This window comes from Halyomorpha halys, unplaced genomic scaffold (assembly GCF_000696795.3).
Source record: "Halyomorpha halys isolate HHAL.00 unplaced genomic scaffold, Hhal_1.1 Scaffold78.1, whole genome shotgun sequence".
Taxonomy (NCBI): domain Eukaryota; kingdom Metazoa; phylum Arthropoda; class Insecta; order Hemiptera; family Pentatomidae; genus Halyomorpha; species Halyomorpha halys.
In genome coordinates this window covers 585,436-611,501 of record NW_027108467.1, presented here as the reverse complement: position 1 = coordinate 611,501, position 26,066 = coordinate 585,436, and the positions used below count along the sequence as shown (strand labels likewise).

General features: G+C 28.8%; 2 protein-coding genes across 5 annotated transcripts in view; one reads left to right on the top strand and one right to left on the bottom strand.

Annotated features, from left to right (window-relative positions):
- The window catches only part of LOC106692936 (putative aminopeptidase W07G4.4), a 31,711-nt gene extending 16,152 nt beyond the window's left edge, over positions 1 to 15,559 (bottom strand). Inside the window, exons 1-3 of one of the 2 annotated variants that reach the window (XM_014439200.2) lie at positions 15,436 to 15,559; positions 7,289 to 7,424; positions 488 to 633 (exon numbers count right to left, since the gene is read on the bottom strand). In XM_014439200.2, coding sequence (XP_014294686.1) covers positions 488 to 633; positions 7,289 to 7,424; positions 15,436 to 15,473 — 320 coding nt within the window. In that variant the 5' untranslated portion in view covers positions 15,474 to 15,559. Of the gene's footprint in view, positions 1 to 487; positions 634 to 7,288; positions 7,425 to 7,692; positions 7,833 to 15,435 lie in introns of those variants that run through there. The other variant, XM_014439201.2, reaches the window with a different exon arrangement.
- A 1,061-nt stretch (positions 15,560 to 16,620) lies between these two features.
- LOC106692919 (uncharacterized) overlaps positions 16,621 to 26,066 on the top strand; it is a 20,466-nt gene continuing 11,020 nt past the window's right edge. The window contains exons 1-3 of one of the 3 annotated variants that reach the window (XM_014439160.2): positions 16,621 to 16,877; positions 24,723 to 24,938; positions 25,563 to 25,670. In XM_014439160.2, the coding sequence (XP_014294646.1) occupies positions 16,865 to 16,877; positions 24,723 to 24,938; positions 25,563 to 25,670 (337 nt within the window). In that variant the 5' untranslated portion in view covers positions 16,621 to 16,864. Of the gene's footprint in view, positions 16,878 to 19,894; positions 19,938 to 22,436; positions 22,661 to 24,722; positions 24,939 to 25,562; positions 25,671 to 26,066 lie in introns of those variants that run through there. The other 2 variants (XM_067046793.1, XM_014439158.2) reach the window with 2 other exon arrangements.

The following is a 26,066-nucleotide window of genomic DNA, read 5'->3' as shown; positions in this document are numbered from 1 at the left end:
CTCCCTAATCATCCAAACCCACTAGTTTCTAACCTTGTTTCCTCTTCTATTCCTGACAATCCTCCGAGGCGTCTGAAAAGATGGTATTGAGACCTTCTAATGTAGAAATGTTATTAGAGTGCTATAAACGGTTAGTTTCCCTACAAGCCTGTATCATAGCATTAAAATCTAGCATCAAATTTACTAGATGTGTTTTTATGTAAATTAGTTCTGTCCTTAAAAGGTTCTTCTATATAAAGATGAGATGATAACCACTGTAACAGTTCTTTCAGAGGTAATCAACAAATATGTGACAGAAAAACAACCTCCTCCATTTTCCACTAAGACCAGAGAAAACATTTTTACCTTAAAAGTCAAGAGCTTGTCAGATTATGTTTAAGATTTACAAATGCCAGAAGATCAAAATCGTACTGTATTATTTAAATAAATTATTTAGGATAAAGTAAATGTTATATCAAAAGGAAACATTAATTCAAAATTTTCTAACCTGATGATCCCCTTACGAGCAGCTTCTCCGAACAATCTCACGTCATGATAGTCTGAATTAATAGGCCCAGTTGGAGAGTAAATTAGCCTCTTAGCTGGCAGATTTATCTTAAGAATACTTATTTCCTCTTCCAGATGTGCATCAAGCTAAAAATAAATAATATTATTTGAGAAAAAATAAATAAAATATATTTACGAGAAGATGGTCAATGATAAACATAAATAAGTTGGATTAACCTATTTTTAATATATATTTATAATATAGGCTAGAGTTTCTAGCCTATATTATAAAATATATTTACATTTATGATATGCTCAAACTGAAAAAATTATCCAAATCTAGTAATGGAGCTTTGTGAGATTGGTATTTATAAAATCAGTGATTTTGGTAATGATTTACAAGAAAATTTTTTTTTTTACAATTTTTGTGATAATATTAGTTAATTATTTACTAAAGGTAATAAACTGCAATTTCATTTTAATTGCATGTTCTGGATGTATTTTATGAATAAACAATATGTTTGGACCAACATTGACAATTTCATCCAATTTTGTCCATCCCGGACAAAATCAATAAATATTAAAAATTAGGGTTTTATTTCATATTTTTCTTCTTTATTAACACTTTGAACACGGTTGAGACCACATTATCGTCAAGCTGTGGTGGCTTGGGAACACCTATGAGCATAAGCTATCGATAAGGTAAGTTACTTTTTAAGCTTCCATTTGGAGTGGTGGGAACAGCTCCCTTTCATCTTGGATTGTCTCAAACTGTACCATAGTTGATAATGTCATAGTTTCTACCATCTTTAATGAATGATTTTTACATTCTTTCAAATTAATTCAAATTTATTCTCCTTTATTTTACATACTGTCAATAACTTTTTTTAACATTATTTAAATAAAATAAAATGTATCCAAGTTAAGTCTCAAAACACTGTTTACTATTTCTTTACAAGCCCAACATTCCACCAATTCAGCCATCCTCATCTTAAATATAAATTCACACCTCACATCCAATAATATAAAAACTTTTTGGAGGCTATTCTGCCTAAGCCATTAATTTCAGGCAAATCACCCTGTCTTATCACTTTTAGTTAAGTCTCAAATAACTCTTTATTATTTCTTTAAAAGTCCAACGTCTTGGCCAATACGGCCATCCTCAAGGACCATCTTAAATATAAATTCACACCTCACGCTTGAATATTTAAAAAAACTTTTTGCAGGCTATTCTTCCCAGGTCATTAATGTCAATAAAATAATCCCATTTTATCACTTTTACATTACATCTTCAAACAATGCTCCAAGGCCGGATTCAAACCGACGCTGCCTGCAGATCTCAAAATGATAGACATAACCATCTCAGCTAAGGACGGTCAACTATTAATCTTCCATTATAAAATTATTTATTTATTATAAGTATTTGCACATAAATCTAACTGACTTTTCTAGTGAGTGGTACTATGAATTTGAAGTATACGAGAACCGTCAGTGAAGACAAGTATTCTTTAGCCACTTAACGCTTTCTGAAGTATTTACTCATCTCAGTGCAGTATTTCTCATATGTGCAATCAACAGCCTTTGTAGTTGCCCATTACTGTACAAGTACCCTACACTACTAATAACGTTCATTTTATCTATTTCGTCCACTGGAATTAAAAAATAGTGGACAAAATGCCCACCCTGTTTTGAACCAATTTAAACTTGATTTAAGTTTTATTAGATATTTGAATGTTTGATAACTTTTTTTGTATTATTTTAGTTTTTAAAATGACCAAGGTCATACTTTAATAGAACAGTAATGCTACTTTGATAAAAAATATGGCAGTGATATCATGTATATGTGTAACTGTAAAATCATAAAACATTGAAATGTTCATTTATATATATTAAACTGAGAGATATCAAATGAAGTTGAGCTCATAATGTTGAAGTTTAATAACAAGTCATAACTGAATGGTGAAACTGCACAATAAATATCCAACTTTCGAACTCTCGAGTGACATTAAGAGTTCACTGGATAGTACAAGAAGTAAAGAGAAAGTATGAACATTTATAGAGGAAATAGTTCAGTTTTTAAATTTGTGAAGAATGAAAAGTATAACGGTAAGTTAATATGAACTTCTTTTTTAAAGAACTTAATTATCATGATACAATTACAAGTGAACTTCAGTCAATATTTGTTTTTAATAAGTTGAAAAAAAAAATTAAATTAGTTGTTTTTTGATTTTTTAATGCATGAAAGTTCAGTCTCAAAAACATCAATATCTGAAAATGTCAAACACCAGATCTGCAGATATACTTCACTTCTCTTGACATAATAAGTGAAAAAAATACTCGTTCATTTAAATGTATACTTTAATCTTCCATGCTATAAGGAAAGAAACACGAGATAGAAAATTAAGCTACTAAGAAGTCTCAAGGGTTAATGAAATTAAAATAAAAAAAGAGAAATAAAAGGATATGGGAAAACAAGAAAACCTAAAGAAAAAAATAAAGTTGAAGAATCATGTGGAAACCACTGTAATTAATAATTTAATGAATTTTTAGAAAACTTTAAGTGAGACTTTAAAAAAAATAAATGATTAAACCCTTTAGAAGAAGAAAAGTAAATTCAAAAAAGAAATTTTTTTTTGTGTTGATTTAGAAAAAAAAACTATCTAGAAAATGGGTTTTAACAATTAAAAACAAATATTTGCTTTAAAAAAACGATTCGCTGTAAGCAGAGATGAAACATTTACAATGATATTTATGGTCTAGCTATTTTTAAAAAATCTTAAATGTGTGGTTTATGTAAATTTACAAAATAAAGATAAAATAGAATTGTTTGATCCTAAATTTTTTTTTCATGATAAAAATATAAATAGTTATGAATGTAATTGAATTATATTTAGTGATAAATCTTATCTCCATGAAATTGATAAAATGAATTTCTCTTCATCATGATTTTCTCTTGATCACCAAGTAATATTTTATTTTATATATGAGCACCATGTAATATTTTATGTTTATTTAATGTACTAAAGAGTGCTGTATTTTAAAAAAAATTAATTAAATTAAAGTGTTATATTTTATAAAAGTTATATAATTTGGAAAAAATGGGGGCTAGTCTGTTATTAGCGGACAGGGAGATTTATATATACATATAAAAAAAATTAAATATTTAATTTTAATTATTTTGAAAATTTCCGGCATTATTCAAAGTGTACAAAAAAATCAGTGTAATTACATAACTAGCCCTAATATTAAACATAAAAATTTTCAATATACATAAAATTTGTTATTTTTATAAAAGGATGATGGATAGGGCACGGTAAAAAAAACAAAAAACAAACTCAAATAATAATTAAAATGTTTAATGTGAGCCAATATTTCGCCCCACTTTGCAAGGTTCATTCAGTAAGCCCTACAAAGTGGAGTGAAACGTTGGCTCACATTATATAATTTATTTACTATTTGAGTTTTTTTGTTTACCGTATCCAGACCATCTTCCTTTTATATGTTACACATGGTCAATCAAAGACCTTCCAATTTGTTTTTTGTTTCTGTTTTATTATCAGGGCTGCAGTCAAGATGTAAGAAAAAATAGTAATAACTATTTATTTATTTTTTGGATACGTTTCGACCTACATTGCGGATCTTCATCATGGCTGTTAGATGGAACAGAGGACCCTCAAATGGCAGTTTGCTGGGTCTTTTCGGCAGTTATTGAAACTACTATCATCCATAATATGTTATATGCATATATACATTTGTTATATTAAACTTAAAAACCAACATTCACTTTGAATTATATCAATCAAATCAATATAATATTTTCAATTGAGGTGGATTATTAATTTATGATTACTGTTTTTACCCTACATATTTACAATGTTGAACGAGTTTAAAAGATATTAAACACTGAGTGTTTAATGATTTAATGTTGTCCCAAAAATTGAATTAAACCTTAACAATTAGGATTTCAAATTCAGAACAACTTCCACTCAAACAAAGGCTTTTTATAAATTTCCTACACTTTCTATAATATATTTATTGATCTCTCAATCACACTCCATATATGAAAATTGTAAACATTTAACTTATTTTCACCATTCAGATATGGGTTGCAATAAAACTTCAACATTATGATCTCCGCTAACTTATATAAGCTATGTATTAATATTTTAGGCATTTAGGATTCCACATATACATAATCCCACAGCAAATTCTTCACTCATGTTAGCATTGAACTTCTCCTAAACTGTGACCTTGACCATTTTTAGAATTAAAAACTAAAATAATACAAAAAAATATATTAGTGTTCAAAATTTTTAAAATTATTTAATGGATTTAAACCTCTTATTTACTTACAACATCCATCTAAAATTAATGTAATACCCATAATAATCCAGTTAAAAGTTAATTACGCATTTAAATCATAAATAATTAAAACTATTCAATAGAAGAATTAGACCCTCCTTGTAATACAGAAACATGATATTTAGTAGTAAAATATTTATATTGTGTAGATGGTAATAAATTATATATTTCAATATTCTTGCGATTAATGTACATATATTCATAGTATCTGAGGTCTACAATATCGGAATGTGACAAAAGAAGTGAGAGAAAATTAAGATAAGATGCTTGTTATTACAGTATCTTATCTTAATTTATATTCATGAATTTCTCTCCTCTCTAGACAATATTTAAATATAGATTTACATTAAATAAACATAAAAAAAATTCAACAGAAAATAAAGATAGGATGGATAGTGTTTGTTATTTCTCAGTCGTATGATTTCTTAACTCATCCTGGATAACAATAACATTTCTATTACTTAGAAGATATATAAGATTATATAAAATCTCAGAAATCAACAAAAAAACAAGTCGAGTACCTCATAAAAATACTTGAACAATAGTCAAATATAATCTTTATTTGGTACCATTTCAAAGAATTTATATCATCTATAATCTTCTTTCTAGAAAGTTGACAAAAGACAGATGTTGGACAAATTAGGCTTTGTCGGTACCTATGTCTTGTAGTAGGTTTATGTTACAAAGTATTTGTATTTTGGTTGCACCGACGAGCAAATGAGTGGAACTGGTTTCAGACTAGACAGCCAAATTATGAGGATATTTTTGTCATTCCTTACATACCACTGCTTAGCTTTATTATTGGCACATCAGATAAATTTTTGTTTTGTTTTGTATTTGACGTATTCTTTATACAGTACCGTAACGTAGACTGCAATTACCTTCTGACAGTGATTCTAGCTTTAGGACAGTTTGAAATAGGAACCCCATTAGAGGAAGCAACTCCAGTTTCTAGTACTATCATAAGACTACTTCAATTCAAAATGACAGCAATACCACCAACCGCTGTCAAGATAAATCAGTTTAGTGATGCCTATTCAGACCCAAATCTAAGCGATCAGTCTTGGAATCCTCCTACCTATGTTTTGGACTACCTTTCTTATGTTTACAGACATTTTATAGATCTGTTTATTATTAAGCCCTAAAACTTTACATGCGCATCTTATTCGCCACAAAGCTATAACGTTAATTATATTTAACAGGTGTAGTTTCCTCAATTTGAGCTGTCAGTAGCTCAGGGAGTTGTAGGTCTTTGCAACTTGGGATCTGCAACAGCGCCAGTTCGAATCTGACCTGCATGTTGACTTTTATTTCTATCTTGGCCCCACAAAATTAAAACTTGACCTTTCACCAAGGTGTTAGCCAATAGATGATTCCTACCCCCTCCCCTTCGGTATGTCAGAAATGACTAGGCATGGGATCCTAAAAAAAAGTTCACTCAATTCAACATAGTGTAGCCTTCTGAATTCAGAATACTTGGTTATTTATATAAAATAGTATCAAAAATAAAAATAAAATAGATAATTTGCAATTAGAACAATGTCTTACTATTCACGACACGTTTCATTCTAATAAATCTATTATTAAATAATAATGGAACTGAAAACAAATAGGGAGAAATTCTCTGACTCATTTTGTTAGTTTTGTTTTAGAAACAATCATCCTTAACTGCTTTACTATAGTTTAGCAAAGAAGAGCATTTTGTTTTACCCAATTTAATATCGAGTTGTTAAAGTAAAATGTATGGTCAACCACACCAAATAAACACTCTAGATACACATCATTCGCAATCCAAATATTTTCTAATCTCCATACATTGTTTAACAATAAAAGTTATATAACAGAAGGTGAAGGCATGATGGCCAAGCTGATTCATGAGAGGGGCTAAGAGTCTTGTTCATATTGCTATGCGTTAGATTACCATCTGAAATCCCGACATTCCCTGGTTAACATTTTAGTCATTTGTTCGTTACTAAGCTCTACAACCTTACATACCCACCTTATTCGCCATAATACTTAAATCTAAATTATATTTACCGAATAGTTTCCTCAATTCGGTGTTGTATAGCTTTCTAATCCTTTTTTAGCCAGAATATTTTGAGTAATAATTAATTTTCAAAAGCCTTAAGGTACTGTTCTTCCCTTAGTATACGAGACCACTTTTTGGCTTCTGAGAAGAACGGTAGAAAGGATAACAGTTTTAAAAATAAAATCAAAAAAATTATTTTGATAGATTTGTCAATATTAAAGTAAAGCAGTGATATATTTTTAAAACCAAACATTTAAAATTCAAAACACAATATAGGAATGTTCATACTGTACAAGGAGGACACTATAAGGATAAATTATAAGGACATTATAAGAATAAATTATATTAAAAAAATTCAATTGTATCAAATTTACAAAATACATTCCAGTAGATAATATTTATGAGTCTTACAGTAGCAGCTTCCTTAACAACATCTCTGAGTTGTTGAGGTATTGTCTCATCCAAACTCCCATTATGGGAAATCAGAAGTATAGCATCATAACCAGTAGCATTCAAGCTCTCTACAGCATTAAGTTCATATCCTAACCTGTCAAAAATAAATAAACCATTTCAAACTTAAATAACTAAACAATAAATTGTATAAAATGTCAAATTAAAATAACGATTCATAATCAATTTTAATTTAGTTTTGCTTCATATCAATTATATAATGTAAACAGTCACCGTTATTTATATTGTCAAAACAGAATATAAATATCTAAAGCTATGTTTTCAATAGGCAAAATTAAAACTGGTTATCAATATTATAATATCAAAAATAATATAGAAATATTTATATAATTTAAATAACTTACGACATTGGTAACAGTTTGTGTTTCACTCAGGTACAAAGCAAAGACGTGTCAGCATTACGAAAGATAAGAAAACCTAATATAGCCTACCTCCCCACTTCTTGCTTTCTCAAAGGAGTGGTTTCTTATAATAAATACTTATTATGGTTTTCTGATAAACCGACTCTATTATTTTTAAAATTGACTTATAAATATATCATATTAGAAAATGTGATTAACATATGCAAGTTTTTAAAATGATATTCCCTAATTCCCTTATATGACGATGTATTGTTACGAAAAAAAAAACATTACAACTAAAAAACCGCATCGTTATTTTTCAAACTAATTACAAATAAGAATGGAAAAATGACATTTCACTAATGATGCGGTTATAAAATAATGTATATGTTTTCAAATTTGATTATAGAGAAACCTCAATTCTCACTAGTCATGCATTTCTACAAAACGCTGCTTTGAATAGATAGTGCCAAATCTAACAAAAAGTTTAGATTTTATTTTGAATAGGATTTATTCTAAAGATAGTACCGTAGACGGTATATTTCTCTACTGTTTTGGGGTTGTCCTTCTACAGACAGTCACCAAAGTTAGTAAGGTTGTCACTATCACCAGACTACGGTAAGGGAGTACGTCAAATAAAGAATAAAAGTAACACTTTCTTGATCAGATATTCCACTATCGAAACAAAGCTGCAGTATATATAAATATAATACATTTACAGGGTGTACCTATAACAATTTTACTCCCAATGGTCATGAACTGGATACTGCGGGACGCACCTTGTGAGTTATCACAGATGCTTCCCTGTCCATGAAGTGGCTACACTACAGCTTGATTTAAATGGAGCCATGAAAAAACTAAGTATCGAGTGGAAGAGGAGGACATTGGTTAAAGTTCACTCCAGTCCTTCTAGACATAAAGATGTATCAAATTTTACATACATGGATTCACTGGTTACAAACGACATCTGTATAAGTGAACCGGAAGGTTTTGGTTGTCAATTGAAAAACGGCATCAAACCCTCCACTCCCGCCCTCCAAGATAGCCTTACTTATCTGACTTTTCAAACGGACAATTACAGCGAGTTGGTTGGTCGATGTACGATATGTCACAATCTAACAAGAGATCATAACACAAAAAAAGTCAATCCTTCCCCGCCGTGTGTCAATATATGCGTGGATTACTTTACGTGAATGAGTTCAGACACATATTCCAAGAAGACTCTACCAGAGCAGGAAGACCTTGGTTACGATGGTCAATGTGTGTTACAGGCAATGGTGTGTAGATATAAGAGGATTAGATACAGCAAGCAACGAAGATTTCTGACATTTTTTGTTGGAGAAGACCAGGGCCCTTTTTCATAATAAAGTACAAACCAATATTATTAGTCTTGTAGATTTATCTTAATTCAATTACACAGACTTGTACAATAGTAACTTGTACTTTAGTATTTTTTAACTCCTATAATATCCCAAATAGTCCTCCCTATCATGAAAAAAATAAGCATTAGTATTATTACCACACTAATTTCTACACTTGTACTATGAACTAATACTATTAACTTTCATTATGAAACAGGGCCCTGGCTATGGAGCCGATTTGTGGAGTCATAAAATAATAATGTTAAATATTTACTACCAAATATTAATGAATGTTAATTGTAAAATTAGGAAAATAAATATTAAAAAAAAAAATAATACAACGTTTATAAGAAAAAGTCGGAACGATTGTCATCAAGGATTATGCTGTATTAACTATGCGCATCAATCAAATTCTCATTACCAACATCATATCATTTAAGTTACTTATCAACCGACCTTAGATGGAATACTGGGTATTTCTGAAAACAGATACCTGCTCAAATCTTTGCGTATTAGAAACAGGTATGGATTGAATTGATATATAGATATTTTTAATTCTAGAGTTATTTGAAGATATAAATAAATATTATAGAATGGTATCCAATTTCTCAAAGAAAAAATATCAATACCATCATCTGATATTCTCCTGTTAGAAAAACGATCCTCAAATTCAAACATAGAGTAATTCCTGACTTCGTCGTGGTAGTAAGGCTTCAACTATCAAGTAAGTATGGTTTCTTATTAGATTTTAAAAAGGTTAAAAATAATTATTGATAAGTACTCATAATTAATAACAGATCTGATATATGGCAGCGAGACCGGGGCTTTAACAGGTACCCTGGAAAGCAGAATCGAGCGATTTGAACGAAAAGTCATCCACACAATTACAGGATCAAAGGATCAGAGCCTTAACACATGGAGAAGAAAAACTAAGAGTGAACTACTTGCAGAGACTGGTTAATCAATATCTCATGATATGAAGGCAATCCGGTTAAGATGGGCAGGACATGTGGCTCGAAACTATCCATCAGGACGCCTCTACACAACAATGAATGCTAGTATATAGATGGTAAAAGACCAAGTGAGAGGACAGATATCAGATGAAAAGACAGAGTCTACAAACATGCGAAAGAGCTGCAGTAGCAAACTGGAAAGCAATAGCCCAAGATAGGCAGGCTCACAGAAGCATGTTTCGGGCGGCCGGAGACCTACAAAGGCTATAGAGCAAACCGAAAAAAAACTAATTTAATAATTTATTTTTAAAGTTCATGATAAAATCATTAAACATGTTCTTTGAAATTTTAAATAGTCCGTAACTCTTTATTTTGTACCTACTAATACTGGAATTCCAATCAAATATTCCTCCTCCAATTTTGATGTAGAGATAACACTTTTTATTTCTTTGAAAAAAATAAGGTAATTTTTACCTGGCTTTCATTATTTATTTTTGTTTTTTTATGACAGTTGAATGGATGTTGAATTGGGTTGAGAACATTTTTTATAACTTCTAACATTTCTTTGTAGTTCATTTGTTTTACTGACTCATTCAATGATGAATGTTCTTATATACCTATTTGTCCTTCTGAATTCAGATTGGTGATTCCGTCGGATTTGTCTACTTTCGGCATTCCATCTATAGTTGACAGCTAAATTCTATTCCATCTCTGTAACAAATTGGATTTTGGACGCCAAAAAATTTTGATTTGAGCCCTATTTTATGTTGCATACTGTTCTTAATGACCCCAGGATGTCACATCAAAAATTGGGATATTTTTGAAGATGGTTCACTCGCTGAAAACTTTTGTTCAGAAAATGAAACTTTTCTTTATAATTACTAATACATTACTAGGTTACAAGTTATTATATAAGGGGGAAATCCCGCATGTGACCCCAAGCTCATGAACACTGTGTCAATATGAAGATTGATAGCAGTTATCTTGACAGCTTTATCATTCCGTTATAAGTGAAGGTCATTCTGGGTTTGTACCAAAGCTATGTTAACAAACGGGAATAAACGCTGAGGTAGAATAAAACTATCTAAATTGTTTTATATGTATATATAGTTGACCGTAAAATTTAAATATAAGAAGATGGTAAGGGTCAAAAAAAGAACAAATAGTTCATAACTATTTTAATGTCCGACGTTTCGCCCCACTTTGCAGGGCTTCATCAGGGCTAAAAAGATACAAAAAAACTGAGATTATTACAACAATAAGATACAATAAGGTAATTGAAGTTAGGATAAATATTATGTAAAAATGAAGTGATAAGAAATTACATATAAATAAAAGGAAGGAAGACATAAAATAGTATCAATATAAAATAAACGATGATAAGAATAAAAAAATAAGTGACAATGTTTAGAGTAAATTTTTTTTTTTAAATACGTAAAATATAGAGTTAAAAAGTACTGGAGACGTAAAAAGACATAAAACAAAAAACAATACAGGGAAAAAAAAGAAAGTAGAGATTAAATAAACGTCTTGAAAGAATAAAAATAATAATAATCATATTAAATGATAATAATGACCAGCCGTTTAACGGCTATATTTCTATTTCAAATACGTCGCTATATACGCGTAGTAGTCATAAAGATATGACGAAAAATGAAAATATTTATTATCATTATTATTATTTTTATTTATACTTATTCTTTCAAGACGTTTATTTAATCTCTGCTTTCTTTTTTTTTCTTGCATTGTTTTTTGTTTTATGTACGTCTCCTGTACTTTTTTAATTTTATGTAATTTTAAAAAAAAATTTACTCCTACCATTGTCACTTATTTTTTACTCTTATCATTGTTTATTCAAGTTTGTTCTATACTGATACTATTTTATATCTTCCTTCCTTTTATTTATATGTAATTTCTTATCACTTTATTATTACATAATATTTATCCTAACTTAAATTACCTTATTGTACTAATATTCTTAGTTTTTTTTTTGTATCTTTTTAGCCCTGATGAAGCCCTGCAAAGTGGGTCGAAACGTCGGACATTAAAATAGTTATAAAGTATTTGTTCTTTTTTTAATCGCAACTCTGACCATTTTCTTATATTTATCTAAATTGTTCTTCAAATACTTGAAAAAATTTCATTTGAAAGTTTTCACTATTCTTTCGTAAAAGTTATATATCGATTAACGAAAATATACATGCATACATTTTCGTTATATCTTTTTAGATATATCGTTCGATATATCGTATTAGAAAAAAAAACTCTGAAAAACTATTTTGGACCAAATTTTGATACTAGGCGTTTTTGACACATTCACAGAAGTAAGAAAGGTCTGAAATTTATACCTTAGGTTCTTTAGGGTATAATTACAATATAAAGCCATTATTTTACAATTGTGTTTATATCTATATATTATTATTTTAACTTAATTTTATTATTTTCATTAAAATATCGAAGAAAGTCCAAGTATAAGACTTTGCACCACTTTTTAAAATTAGTTATAAACACCCAGAAATCAATAGATGGTGCAATTTAAGGTTGTTATCATTGCACAAAAGAACAACTAAAAACATTAGAGTAAAATTGATGTATTTATTTTTGTTTGAAAATTCTTAAAAAGAAGTATGCAAAAGTGTATGTTTTGTAAGTATGTCATTATGTTTTTAAATAGGTTGGTCGATGTACGACATGTCACAATCTCACAAGAAGAGATCATAACACAAAAAAAAAAAGGCAATCCTGTATTATTTTTATTTGAGCTAACGTTTCGCCCCCTCCCTCCTCCCCCCCCCCCCCGTTGCAGGGCTTCATCAGGGCATACTTAGCCATATTCTATTTATTACCTTAAAATACACACGGTCAATCATCAACTCTGACTTTGACTTCCCTCAAAACGGCCCTGACGAAGCCCTACAACGTGGTGCGAAACGTTGGCTCAAATAAAAATAGTACAATATATATTTGAGTTTAATTTATTTAATATTTATTTTTGTTTTAAAGATATAAGACATGGGCAATTAGCTTACAAAAAAGACAAAGCAATGAATTATGACATCAATGATTAAGGTATGTTCAGGAACATGAACATTGTGTGAGGAGGAAATATAATAATAAAATAAAAAAGTTGAGAGTAAAAGAGGATCATTGAAATTTGTGTTAGTAATAATATAAACCACTCTTAAACAATCAATATAATAAGTCAGTAATCTAAACAGATCAATGTTTATTTTTTAATTAACTTTATATACACTTTCTCTTCAAATAAATAAATAGTCAAATAATAAAAAAAAATATATATCAAAACAGACATTTTTATTCAAAGTAATTCTAGACCAAAATAAAATTTGAACTTTGCTTTCAATTTTTTAATTAATTTGAAATTAAGGTAGTAAGAAAATTGGTCTCAAAATAAATAGGGGTGGAACCATAGAAAATATATAGTTAGCAGCAGAAATGGCTACTATTTCAGATATATAGATACAGGAGGAAATATATTTGAACATGTATAGAGGTAGAAGTAATTAGAGTCTAATTATACAAGAAAAGGATTAAATTGAAGAGGAAATAGGGGTCGCTGTAGTAACGATAATGCCGACAGTTAGGGGTGGTTCTGAAATCACTCCTGTTATCCCGAAGCCCATGTTTACTATAATCCTTAGCTAAGCAAAAAGTAAAGTAAAGGCAGCTTACGGCTTAAGATCTAAACTTTATTGGCTAAATAAAATATAGCTACACACTAAGCTGTTTCTCGATAAACCTTGTGGGGTTGAGTAAAAAACTGCTTTAGTTGGACAGGAATGCTCTGAGATAAATCACAGGGATCTACAAAGGTCACTGCAGACTTAACAAACTCATGTTCAACATCAAGCTTACGAAATTACCTCTATGCAGATTCTGTAACGCTGAGAATGAACCGCCATAATATATTAAGTATTACACATCATTTGATAGTGCGACCTATTTGGAAGGTTGAGTTTTTTACATGGCGTGGATCATATTATGGACCCAAAACAATGCATATCGTGGGCGGAGGCAGAGGGGAGCAAGTTCACGCCTCCCCCCCCCCTAGATTTTTGAGGCCCGAGGAAGAAAAAGAAAAGTAGATGGTGAACATATTTGGTAGATGATTTCTTACTGAAAACATGCTATAATTAGAAAAGTAACATTGTTGAGTTGACATTTTCTCGGGTTACAAGATCACAACACCTTTTAAGAGACAAGATGGATACACGTCGATTCTTAGGTTAAAAAGGTCAGATTCAATAAGCGCAATTATTCGTCATATAGTTATCTCTAAAAATGATGGGGGGGAGGGGTGAATAAACAAGAACCTTATTTAGATTCCATTGTTCCTATTATAACTTACATTTTGCCATTTTTATAATCTTAGAATGTTTTTTGAAAATAAATTAAGGAAGGTAACCATTGAAGAAGAGGTGGTTAATATTTTTTTCCCGCAATTCCAGAAGGGCATCAGCTCATAGCAAACCTTTTCATCAACTCTTACATTTTTGTATTAATTGTGTGTATTGTATGTATTTATGTACAATAATTAAGTTTATGCTCGATTTTCAAAAATTTATTGTGATTATAACAAATAAAAATTTAAAAAGTAATGAATGAATTTTATGAAGTAGAAATAAAATGGTGTAGGATTATTGTTTATTGACAGAAACAAAATTTATATTAGTTATTCCCACTTCGAGAAATACGAATTTTTATAGCTACAGGAAAATAAATATTTTGTTCATAATTTTCTCCTTCCCTGGTCATTAGTTTTTATTTTTTGAAAATTACAAAAATAGTTATATGTAACTTCAACTCGAGGCCACAAGACTACACAAAAGTTGAGAACATATCTAAATATATATATACAGATAGATGGTCAGGGTTGCGGTCAAAAGAGAAACAAAAATAGTTTACAACTATTTATTTTCCAACGTTTCGCCCCACTTTGCAGGACTATTCAAAGGTAAAGGTTGAACAGATTCTGTCAGGTAAAGGTTGAACAGATTCTTTCAGGTAAAGGTTAAACAGGTTGAACAGCTTCTGTTCAACCTTTACCTTTGAACAGCCCTGATGAAGCCCTGCAAAGTGGGACGAAATGTCGGAAAATAAATAGTTGTGAACTATTTTTGTTTCTCTTTTGACCGCAACCCTGACCATCTTCTTAAATATAAATTTTTCGTTCAACTATATATACATATATACCTATGTTTAAGTGAAAGTTGTGTATATAGATATTTTTGCCCATAAATTCAAACAACAAATATTTCAATTTCCTGCGTGAATACAGAGGTTTGTTACTCTAAGTAGTGATAAAACAAAATAATAAATCGCAATTCAAAAGGTTTTTTTTACCAATATAAAACTATTTATGAAATAACCAGATGGCTTGATTCGGTCAAAGACTAATAATTAGTTCTTACTTTTGTGCAATCGTAAGTAGGAGTAGGGTTCCATTCATGGTTGTTTCTCCTCGATGTACTGCTTCTACAAGAGATGTAAAAACAAGTTACTGACCAGTATGTAACATATGATAGGAGTTTTATTGCTGACTATCAAAAGGTTAAAGGTGATGCTGATTAAGAAATTTTGTAGACCCACCAATGAATAATGGTTCATTCATTAAGATTTATTTATTATAGTACATTTCTTGTTTATGGGATTCGAAATTTCAATTTCTGAGGGAAATTATTAAGAATACTTATAACCTCAAATTATAATTTCTTATAGAAGGTTATTTAGATGTAATTATGGTTATTATTATAAATCTGTATTAAGGGAACTCTATAGGGTCAGGCGGAATGACAGTAAAACCTAAAGGTACCTCTACACATTTGTCAAACTATGACAATTCGCTTATGCGCAGGCGTGTGGATGGGTTATTTGGATTGGCTGGTACTAGGGATTCGCCATTAACAGAGATGTTTTCAAAATCAATTTATTGAAGCCGATGTTTTTATATCAATTTTACATTTTTTTAAAAGCAAAAGCAACTAAATAAAAAAATTAACTGTATAAACGGATTATTATCAACAATGTGGTAGGAGGAGAAAGTACTTCCTACCTTCGCGCTAACAACGGGATAAAGATAAATTAAAAGTCTGTTCCAACAACCACTTCTGACTGTTCGGAACATAGGTAGTACGTGTTTTTCCCTCCCAAACCTTATAATGCGCATGCTACGTGTAGTTCTGGATAATCAGAAGGCATTGTTGGAAAGAACATTATGTTACTAAAATGGATGTTCAAAAACATCGATTTCTTTTTGGCATTGTTTTGTAAGCATCAATACTTAAATATTTGACATTGATATTTTAAAACATCAATGTTTTGTTGTCGATGTCGCATCACTGATGTCGATGTAATTATTCCAGTCTATAACCGTTTTATCCGATAGATCAAGCTGCTTTTCACAAAATTTAACCGATGTCAGCTCCTCGCACCAGCAGTATATGAATCTTAAAGCTGAACAAAATGGAATTCTGTTCAACGTAAACCAGGTGTCTTTTCTAAGTCCCACTTGCTGATCACACTGTCTTAAATTACATTTCCAAAGTTACGTTTCAAAATATAGTTTCATGTCATTGGAATTGCTACAGTACGTTTTTTAGGTAAAATATTCCGTTCCTGAAGAAATAAAATTGCATCTTGTTCTGTTTTTGGCAAATCCCAAATACACATTTTCGTAGCAATAAGAAATGATCAAAAATCAGCAAACAACAAGGCAATATTTAACCAAAGATAACTTCGTGCGAGTACGAACAAGAAGATTGCTGTGTGCAAACAACAAAGTTGCTCTAGGCGAACAACAATATAGCTCTTTATTGGCGCACTAGCAGAATTTTTGCTGCGATGGCGTTAATACGTAAGTACCTATTTATACAATTACAATATATAACAAATACATGTAGGGGTTACACAGTTGGCCCAGGAGCCGTTGGCCAGGGGGGGAGGTATATATAACGGGGAAGGCTGTTTCACTGAGGATTTTATGAATTTTTTTTTTCCAACCTAAATCTTTATTAATAGCAGATTACATATATACAATTTTTACTTAATCTAATTATATATACATTTGTATATTTAATCTTGTATTGCCGCATGGCATTTTAAGATGGGGATACATGGTCCACTGAAGGCGGTTTATACACGAGGGCATGCTTGCCGGGGGGCTCACAGAGAATGGGGAAGAACCATTCCGGCAAACTGAGGTTTTATTATACTATGCATGCTAAGTTAAGGTGGCTTGAAATAGATTTTATGGAAAAGAAATTTCTGCTTCCTTAACTCTCTGGGCTATTATACGCGATCGAGAGATGTTATGTGTAAGACGTTCGCTCTTAGTGAATCAGAAGATTCTGTTGTAATCTTTATTAATTAAAAAAATATATTAAAGAATATTACATTATATAACATGGTTATTAATTTTTACAATCGAAGTATTAACAATAAATGTACATTTCAATATATGATGTCTGCCTGAGGAGTGTAGTAGTTCTCCTGTTAGTTGGTAATTTGCGTTATGACGACTCAAAGTGGTTTTGGCGGTTATCGTAGTTACAGTATAGACCAGCAGGTGTCGCTAGAAGATCTTTTTTACTTTTGTCATTACAAATATGTATGATCTTTTTTAGTGTATTTTCTCAAATTTTATTAAAATTTTGTATAATTTACAATGATAATATAACTTGGTTGGATCAAAGATGTTTTCCTGATGGATGCATGACACAACTGTCACTTACATACAGTCCTACTTTGACATTATATAAGTCTTGTGTGTCTTTGAACAGATATTTCTTTATAATTCAGGATGAAAATATGTTTCATAAATAGATAATTAAATATAAAATCTGATTATGCACATAACAACCATGGAAATTGGAAAATTTGTAATCATCAAATTCTTTCATATTTTACATTTATCCATTGTTAATTACTACCAATGATGAAAGATCTAATGAAAGGTACTTAAAACTACTGCATTTAAGCCATAGGTAAAAGAAAGACTTATTATTCTTTTTTTTTTTTCTAAAAAATTGTAAATTTCTGTTGCTTTAAAATTGTTTGCGCTGAGTGGGCACTTTATGGTCAGGAGAATGAGCAGCACTCCTGTTTAGTAAAAGTGTAGTAGTCACATTTCACTTACTTTATATTAGCTAAGCAAACACTAGATGCAAAGTTTTTATACTGTCAAAGGATTACCGATTTCAATGGAACTTTTTTTATTTTACATATGTCAAGAAAAATATCAGAAACGTGTCCAAGATCTCTTGACCAAACTTCTCTAGGAACCAAGATACAAATATTTTACATCATTTTCTAAATGTTTATTTTATGGTATACCATCTTTGCTCCACATTTATTTATATAATATATCATTAGATTTGTTTTAGGCTGCAGAAATAAAACATAAGATTAATGATCGTATTAAAATTCATAAATGAATGGAATATGGTCAGGGTGCGGTCAAAAAAGCTCAAATAGTAAATAATTATACTATTATTATTGAGCCAACGTTTCGCCCCATGTTGCAGGGCTTCGTCAGGGCTAAAAAAGATACAAACACTTGACATAGTACAAAGAAGAAAAAAAAAAGAAAAAACATAAGTGGAAAATAACAGGGGTATACAATGAAAAGTAAAATATAATAAGAAAAATTAAAGGTTGTAAATAGTAAATGAAAAGGGTAATAGTAACAAATAGATAAGAGATAAAATAAGAGAAGAAATATTAAAGAAAGTAAAAATTAAGAGATGAAAAAAGAAAAGAATAAAATCAAATGATGTGATTTTTTGATCATTTGGTGTGATCAAATGATGTGATTTTATTCTTTTCTGTTTTCATCTCTTAATTTTTACTTTCTTTAATATTTCTTCTCTTATTTTATCTCTTATCTATTTGTTACTATTACCCTTTTCATTTACTATTTACAACCTTTAATTTTTCTTATTATATTTTACTTTTCATTGTATACCCCTGTTATTTTCCACTTATGTTTTTTCTTTTTTTTTCTTCTTTGTACTATATCAAGTGTTTGTATCTTTTTTACCCCTGACGAAGCCCTGTAACGTGGGGCGAAATGTTGGCTCAATAATAATAGTATAATTATTTACTATTTGAGTTTTTTTGACCGCACCCGGACCATATTCCATTCATCTATACACACGGTCAATCAATTATCTTCCAGTAAAATTCATAAAACATGTTTGTAGTATAGCCGGCCAACAAACTGTTTTTAGAAAAAAATCAAGTCAGTTTCAACCATTAAGTATGAATTTTTATGTGAATTAAATATGGTCGGACTTGAATTTCTGAAGTCACTTTATGTAAAGTATATGATATACATACAAATATATTTGAAGAAAAAGCAAGTATGATGCACTTTAAGGTTCCTCATTAAATAGGAACTGTCAGAAACATGAATAAAAATTTTTTTTACCTGGCCTGTTAAGAAAAAAATATATTTGTCTATTATCCAAAATATTGGTACACTGCTGAAACAATTTGAGGTGGTTAGGGGAGAGGATGAAAAAAAAAATCTTTCATTCATTTCATTATGTTGATTTAAATTGTTTTTTTCATTAATTTAGACATTACTTACATATCTTTTTTGTTTAATTCCATTACTCATCTTTTACATTTTCTTCTGCACCTTTCATTATGAGTATATTTTTATTTCTTGAAGATTTTATGTTTTTTAATCTTTTAACCATTTAGTTTGTATAATTATTACCTCTATAATATTATATTTTATCTTTGATTGTTATTAATCAACTATATACTATCTACTTAATTTATTGTTATGTATATTTCCAAGTTTGTTAGTTTTTTATTTTATGTGTTTCTTTGAATTATGGTTATCTTTCTGTTGTTTTTTAGCCCTGATGTAGGCCTGAAATTCAGGTTGAAACGTTGGCACAGATACGTAAGTTTTTGTTTATTTGTGTTGTTTTTTTCAGACAGCACCACTGACCATTTTGACCTCAATAAAAAAAAAAATTGTTTCACATACTTTACCTGAAGGAACAATTGATTTTTGTGACTTTGAATATATTTTAGCTCATTTATTACAATTGACAATATTTTTTTGTTATTCTATAACAGAAAACAACTCAATATTATGAATATATGGTATATTATTGGATGATATAATATTAATAATATTATTGGATAGTATTAATATATGGTATAATATTGGTATTACTACTAGATAATATAATGGTATATAATTATCCCACTATCCTACAACAGTATTGAAATATATTTGGATGGACTGACCAAGTAATGTAGAATAAAATATTTTTTTATAATCAAATGTAGCTGATCACATTCAATTTTGGATGGACACTCTCCCCTCCTTCTGATAATATGAAGGCACAAAACTCTTGGACCTAGAGGCATCTAAAATTTAAATCTCTATATACCAGTAAATAAGATTAAAATCTTATCTAATAAAATAATCTGTTACTTTATTTATGACTTTTGACTATAAGCGTGCTATTTAACACTTGGCAATCAAAAAATTATAAGTTAAAATCAAGAAGATTAAGTGGTAACCCATATAGTTATGGAGGCCTAGAGTATGGATTAATTATTATCAAGTTATTCCTTTTTGTTGAATCATTGTAAATCAGATGGTCACTTTTAAATTAACTTATTGCCTCATTCTAATTGAGTAGTTTGTTTCAGATGTCAAAAAACAAATAAACCATTTATTTCTGTCCATCCCTAGTACTATTACTACATTATGTTGTTATATAAGTTTGCATCGTTGTTATTTAAGATGAAAGAGATGCTACAGTAGAAATTAATATATATATATAAGGACATTATTCCGGTCCATTTCTTTCCTAGTATCTCTTATAACATCTTATGAAACTGCACCCCCTTAAAAAAAAGTTGGTTTGGTTATAAAACATGTTTATAAACAAAATGTAAACTTCCAATGTTAAAATATTTATTGATTGTTTACATTTGTCCAGAGGTCTCTTTACCTTAACTTAATCAACATTACTCTTTTAAAAAAAATCTGAAAAATTTTTTAAATTTAGAGATTCAGTCTTAGAAAATCTGGTGATGCTAAAAACCTCAATTCATAAAAAAATTCAGTTACCATGTTTTACAACCTAACACCTCATTTATTCAATTTTATTAATTGGATAATTTTTTTATAGTCATCTTAATAAGCAAAATAATTTTATCAAGTTTGAGTTGTATTTTATTGAGGTAAAATAAATATTTAATTAATTATGTTATAAGAATATTTATCAACCTTTCCAGCAATAATACCATAATACATTCACATTACCATTTAGACAGTTTTTTCTTTTCCTAATTTTTTGTGGATTAAAAATGATGAATTGATTTGAAATCGACCAAAATCCAATTTATAAAATTGTATGTAATATAGTAGAGAAGTCCAACTAATTTAATGTCTAAGTTGCAAACCAAGCAATTTCTAAATTTTAACACTTAATTAATTATAGCTGATAGTCATTTATCCAAACCTGCAAATCTACAAAATTGAACAATAACAAAACAGAAAATCTTAAAATCATTGGCACTTTACCACTTAAGCTATTTTATTTTTATAGAATTATCTTTAAATTTATGTAGAAAAGAAATAATATATGTAAAAAATTATAGAAAAAAATTAAATTTATCGAACCACCCCATAACAATAAATTTGGTAAACCTACGTTAAACTATATCGTACCATATTTGTTCAATCACTTACCAGAAGAACTAATAAATAAATTAACAACAAAAAACTAAAAAAGAAATATTTAACTGGGTACTATCTTACTTCCACGATCCCCAATAATTTATTTTGAATTACCAAATGACCATATCTACCTGTATTTTTTCTTAACTCCACATAATTTATTTATTATATTACAATTAAAATTAGTGATGTATGTGTGTGCTTAGTAATAGATATTATTTATTTAAATATTATTGGATCCTTATTTTTTTCATATTCTGTATCATCTTGTTTTATTCTCATTATTATATTAATTCGCTAATTTAAATTGGCAGCTTTATTATTCACTTCTAAATCTTTTCAGTTATTTTTATTATTTAATTTTTTTAATAATTATTATTTTATTTTTATTTTTTACTTTATTTTCATTTTAGTAATTGTTAATTAAATAATTAATTGTACCACTTGAGATCAATTTATATTGTACTTGGTAAAATTGTATAGCCTCCACAACGCCTTAATAGTCAAAATTGTAATATTTACATTTCACTTATGTCTATCATTTTTATGTGTTATTTTAGCACCAACCGATAGATGTTGTCATCTGGTTTACATGATCTACATCCATATTGGATGTAATTTTTTAAATGAATAAAATAAAATGTAATACAAAAAAAAAATTAATCCGAAAACAATATTATCTTTACTGTTATTTATTTTGCAGTGTTCTGATTTTTATTCTTTATTTTTAAATAAAAATCTGTCTACAACTTAAGAGACAATGGTTATATAATTTGAAGCTTTTGAGAAGCCATTCACCAATTATATGGGCCTACCTTTCTTAATCCATTTTGTTCTTTTAGTATCAACAAAATTTCAAGGTTGTGTTCCAGTATCAAGGTTTTCAATTGAGATCGAATTTGATATGAATTTGGGTCAGATATGTATGTTATAATGTTATTAATTAATTGTAGAAGGCTTATTGTATATTAAAAATTACTTAGTGCTCTATTATAATTTTGTTAAGAGATATCTATATGGCAAAGATGTCCTCATTTTTATTTGTTAGATAAATAGATAGATAATAACTTTATTACAGCAAATAATCAATAAATATCATTCAATACTTTAAGAGCCTGGCAGATATAGTAATATATTAAAGGAACAATATTACACAATTAATGAACAACACAAAAATAATAATGATAAACAAAACAAAAACGAACTAATTCCTTTTCTAAGATTAAGATAAATATAGGCATATATGATGATATATGTTCTTTAGTTATTTATAATGTCGATATTGAGAATTGTCTCTCAAGTGCATGTTATGTACTGTCTCAGATAATTTTTTCTATATTTATTAAATTCTACATAATGTAGAAGTATATGATACAAACTGTTGTTGATAAATTGGTTACAAATATTTCTGGGTACATTTGTCTTAAGCAATAAAGTCTTATTTTTCATCTGAAGTTTTCTTGACTGTTAATTCTTAATAGAGTGCTATATCTTTTTTATTTTTAAGTTAAATCTGTATGACAAGTAGGTTTCTGGAATATTGATATAAAAATTTGATATTAGTCTATAGGATTTATATCTGTTGGAGTTTAAAGTGTTATTAATATCTAGAGATAGGCTACGATTTTTTTTATTTTATTAGTTTCTGCCATGAAGAGAAAAAACAAATTGTGGCAGTCTTAGGACTAGTAGACAGAATTGAAACTTTTGGAAATGATTTAATGTATTAAATTTTTATTAATAATGACCATGCGTTCCCTCTTATAGATTAAGATAAAAAATATTAATTAGTTCTACAATAATAATAATAATAATAATTAGAATAGAACAGACATTTTCTAAGAAAATCTAGCAGGAAAATCTTCATGCTGTAGTAGTTGATTATGAGATTACAGCAGCTCACCCAATCGGAATGAAACTGCAGGAATTGTTTTCATTTCCTTATTATTCACATTTCATTAAATTACTGTAAGAGGTATTTTAGATCATACTCCTTGGTAGTAACTATAAATTGGAGTTAATTTGATAACGTTTATACATTATATGGATAAAGAATAATATGTGTATATGCATAATCATATCAGTGGTTCAAAAGTAAAAATAATTCACAGTTATTAGATTAAATAAATAAATAAGCTAAACCAAGAAATTAAATAAAACTAAATATTAAAAAGAATGGATTACAATCTTGTACGTACATCCGTTGTACTTTTATAAATTTATTTTTCTAAGGTAATTTTATTTAAAATTAATATTGTATTGTACAATTGATTAGTTGTGGACATGCATAAACAAAATAGAAATGATTATAAGGATTATAGGATGAGAAAGTGAATCTATGTCATGTTTTTTAAACATAATTTAATGTGTTGTTTTTTAAACTCATTTTGTTTGATTAGGTACCAAACAATCTATAATCCTGACATAGGTGTAAGGCATGACATTTATTAATCCAGAGATTAATAAAATAAAAAATCATTAAATCATTATTGAGATAATTGTCTTAACCATAGTTTTATAAGATACCAATACAATTTTTTCTGTCTTTGAGAATTCTTTTCAGATGCCTCTAAAATTAAACATAAATCTTTATTTATTTAAAATGGTATAAAATTCATTTTTGAGTTAACAGGTATCATTGCTTAAGTGATAATATTTTGCCTTTTCCCCTTAATTATGACACATTACATGAATTTCTAGGTTTTTCTATACTATTTTATCAATTAATTTATTATAAATAAATTTATAATTTATAGGGAATGAAAAAGATCTAACAAATCTGTTACAATTGTAAAAATTTAAAAATTACAAATGCCATGTCTGTGTAAAAATTGGTAAATTCTGTATTATCTATTTTATCTCACTGTTCGTTTGATTAAGCCTTTAATAATCTTTAATTTATAAAAGATATTTCTGCGAGACGATTATTTTTGTCGTAAAGATTATCTTTTAACAACAGTTGATTTTTATACTTTCTTGTTTTAGTGAAATCCACTGCCTTATTTGTTGTTCTATTATCAAAATGTAATGGATGTAGTGTTGATAAAACTGGAAGAAAGCCAGTTATCGCAGCTCTATTAGATCTCCATACAGGTGAAAACTGTGAACTAGTGAAAATCCATGGACTACAACAATTAGCTATACTTCGGAGTACCATAGGAAAAATGAATTCTCTCTTACTACCAGAGAGGATAGAAATAAGTAAGTAAAAGTTGAAATTTTACCATAATTTAAAATTTTATTTTGAAATAAGCTCATAAGAAAAGTGCACATAAATAAAAAAAGAGCAGCAATTGTTAACTTAAAAATAATAATGACCATATCAAATAAAAAATTGCTCGTACTTTTTTTTTTTGGATAGCAAACAATTATTCATATTACAGAAGGATAACTACGATGGATATAGAATTAAATCCAGAAATCCACCCATATTTTATTTCAGTCTCGCTCTAACTCATAAACCATTTAATAACTGACATAGTAAAATATACAAAAACAATGGCACCTAGTTATAAACACAAGAGAACTATACATATATTACTGTAAAAATGATCAATAACGATCTTTATTTCATTTCAAAACTGTTTTGGGTTTTTTTTTCTTTGAGTTTATTTTTTGCCAAAATGTAAAATATAAGTAATAAGTAGCAAAGAATAATGAATTGGACAAGGGTATATCTTGAAGCAATATAATAATTATTGCATGCACTAATATTTATGAAATACAATTTTTATATATAAAACAATATGACATATTAATTTTTATGAATTATTTTTGTTATATTAATCAATTCATGTTAATATAATTGAGTGAACCAAATTTCAGAATTATTAATTTTTGATACCTGCTCCACAACAAAAGGAACAATGATAGCCACCTTAAATGCTTTAGTTGCTGCGGAGCAAACATGTATCAACACACCATTCTTCGTAGGTAATTTTTTTTTTTTCATTTATTGCTATTTACAACTGTATTTACATAAAAATACATCTTGTTCAATACATACCTTGTACATCAATTTGATGTAAGATCAAAATGGAGTGATACAGGTATGTAGAGAAACTACCCATTGGTAGCACTCTATTCATATTTTTACACTAGAAGGTCTCGAGGCCATCTTCTTTTCAGGCATCTCAGAGGATTGTTAGGTTTTAGGTAATTTTAAAAAAAAGAAGTATTTTGATAAGTTTTAGAGGCTTAAAAAAATACAATTCCCTTTCTTTTATAGGGAAAAGTATTTTTCTTTTAACGCCAAAAGTAGGAAAAAAGATTGCGCGGTGGTTTTCCTGGACGTCGTTGGCGCTTTTGACAACGTTGGTCACGGGCACA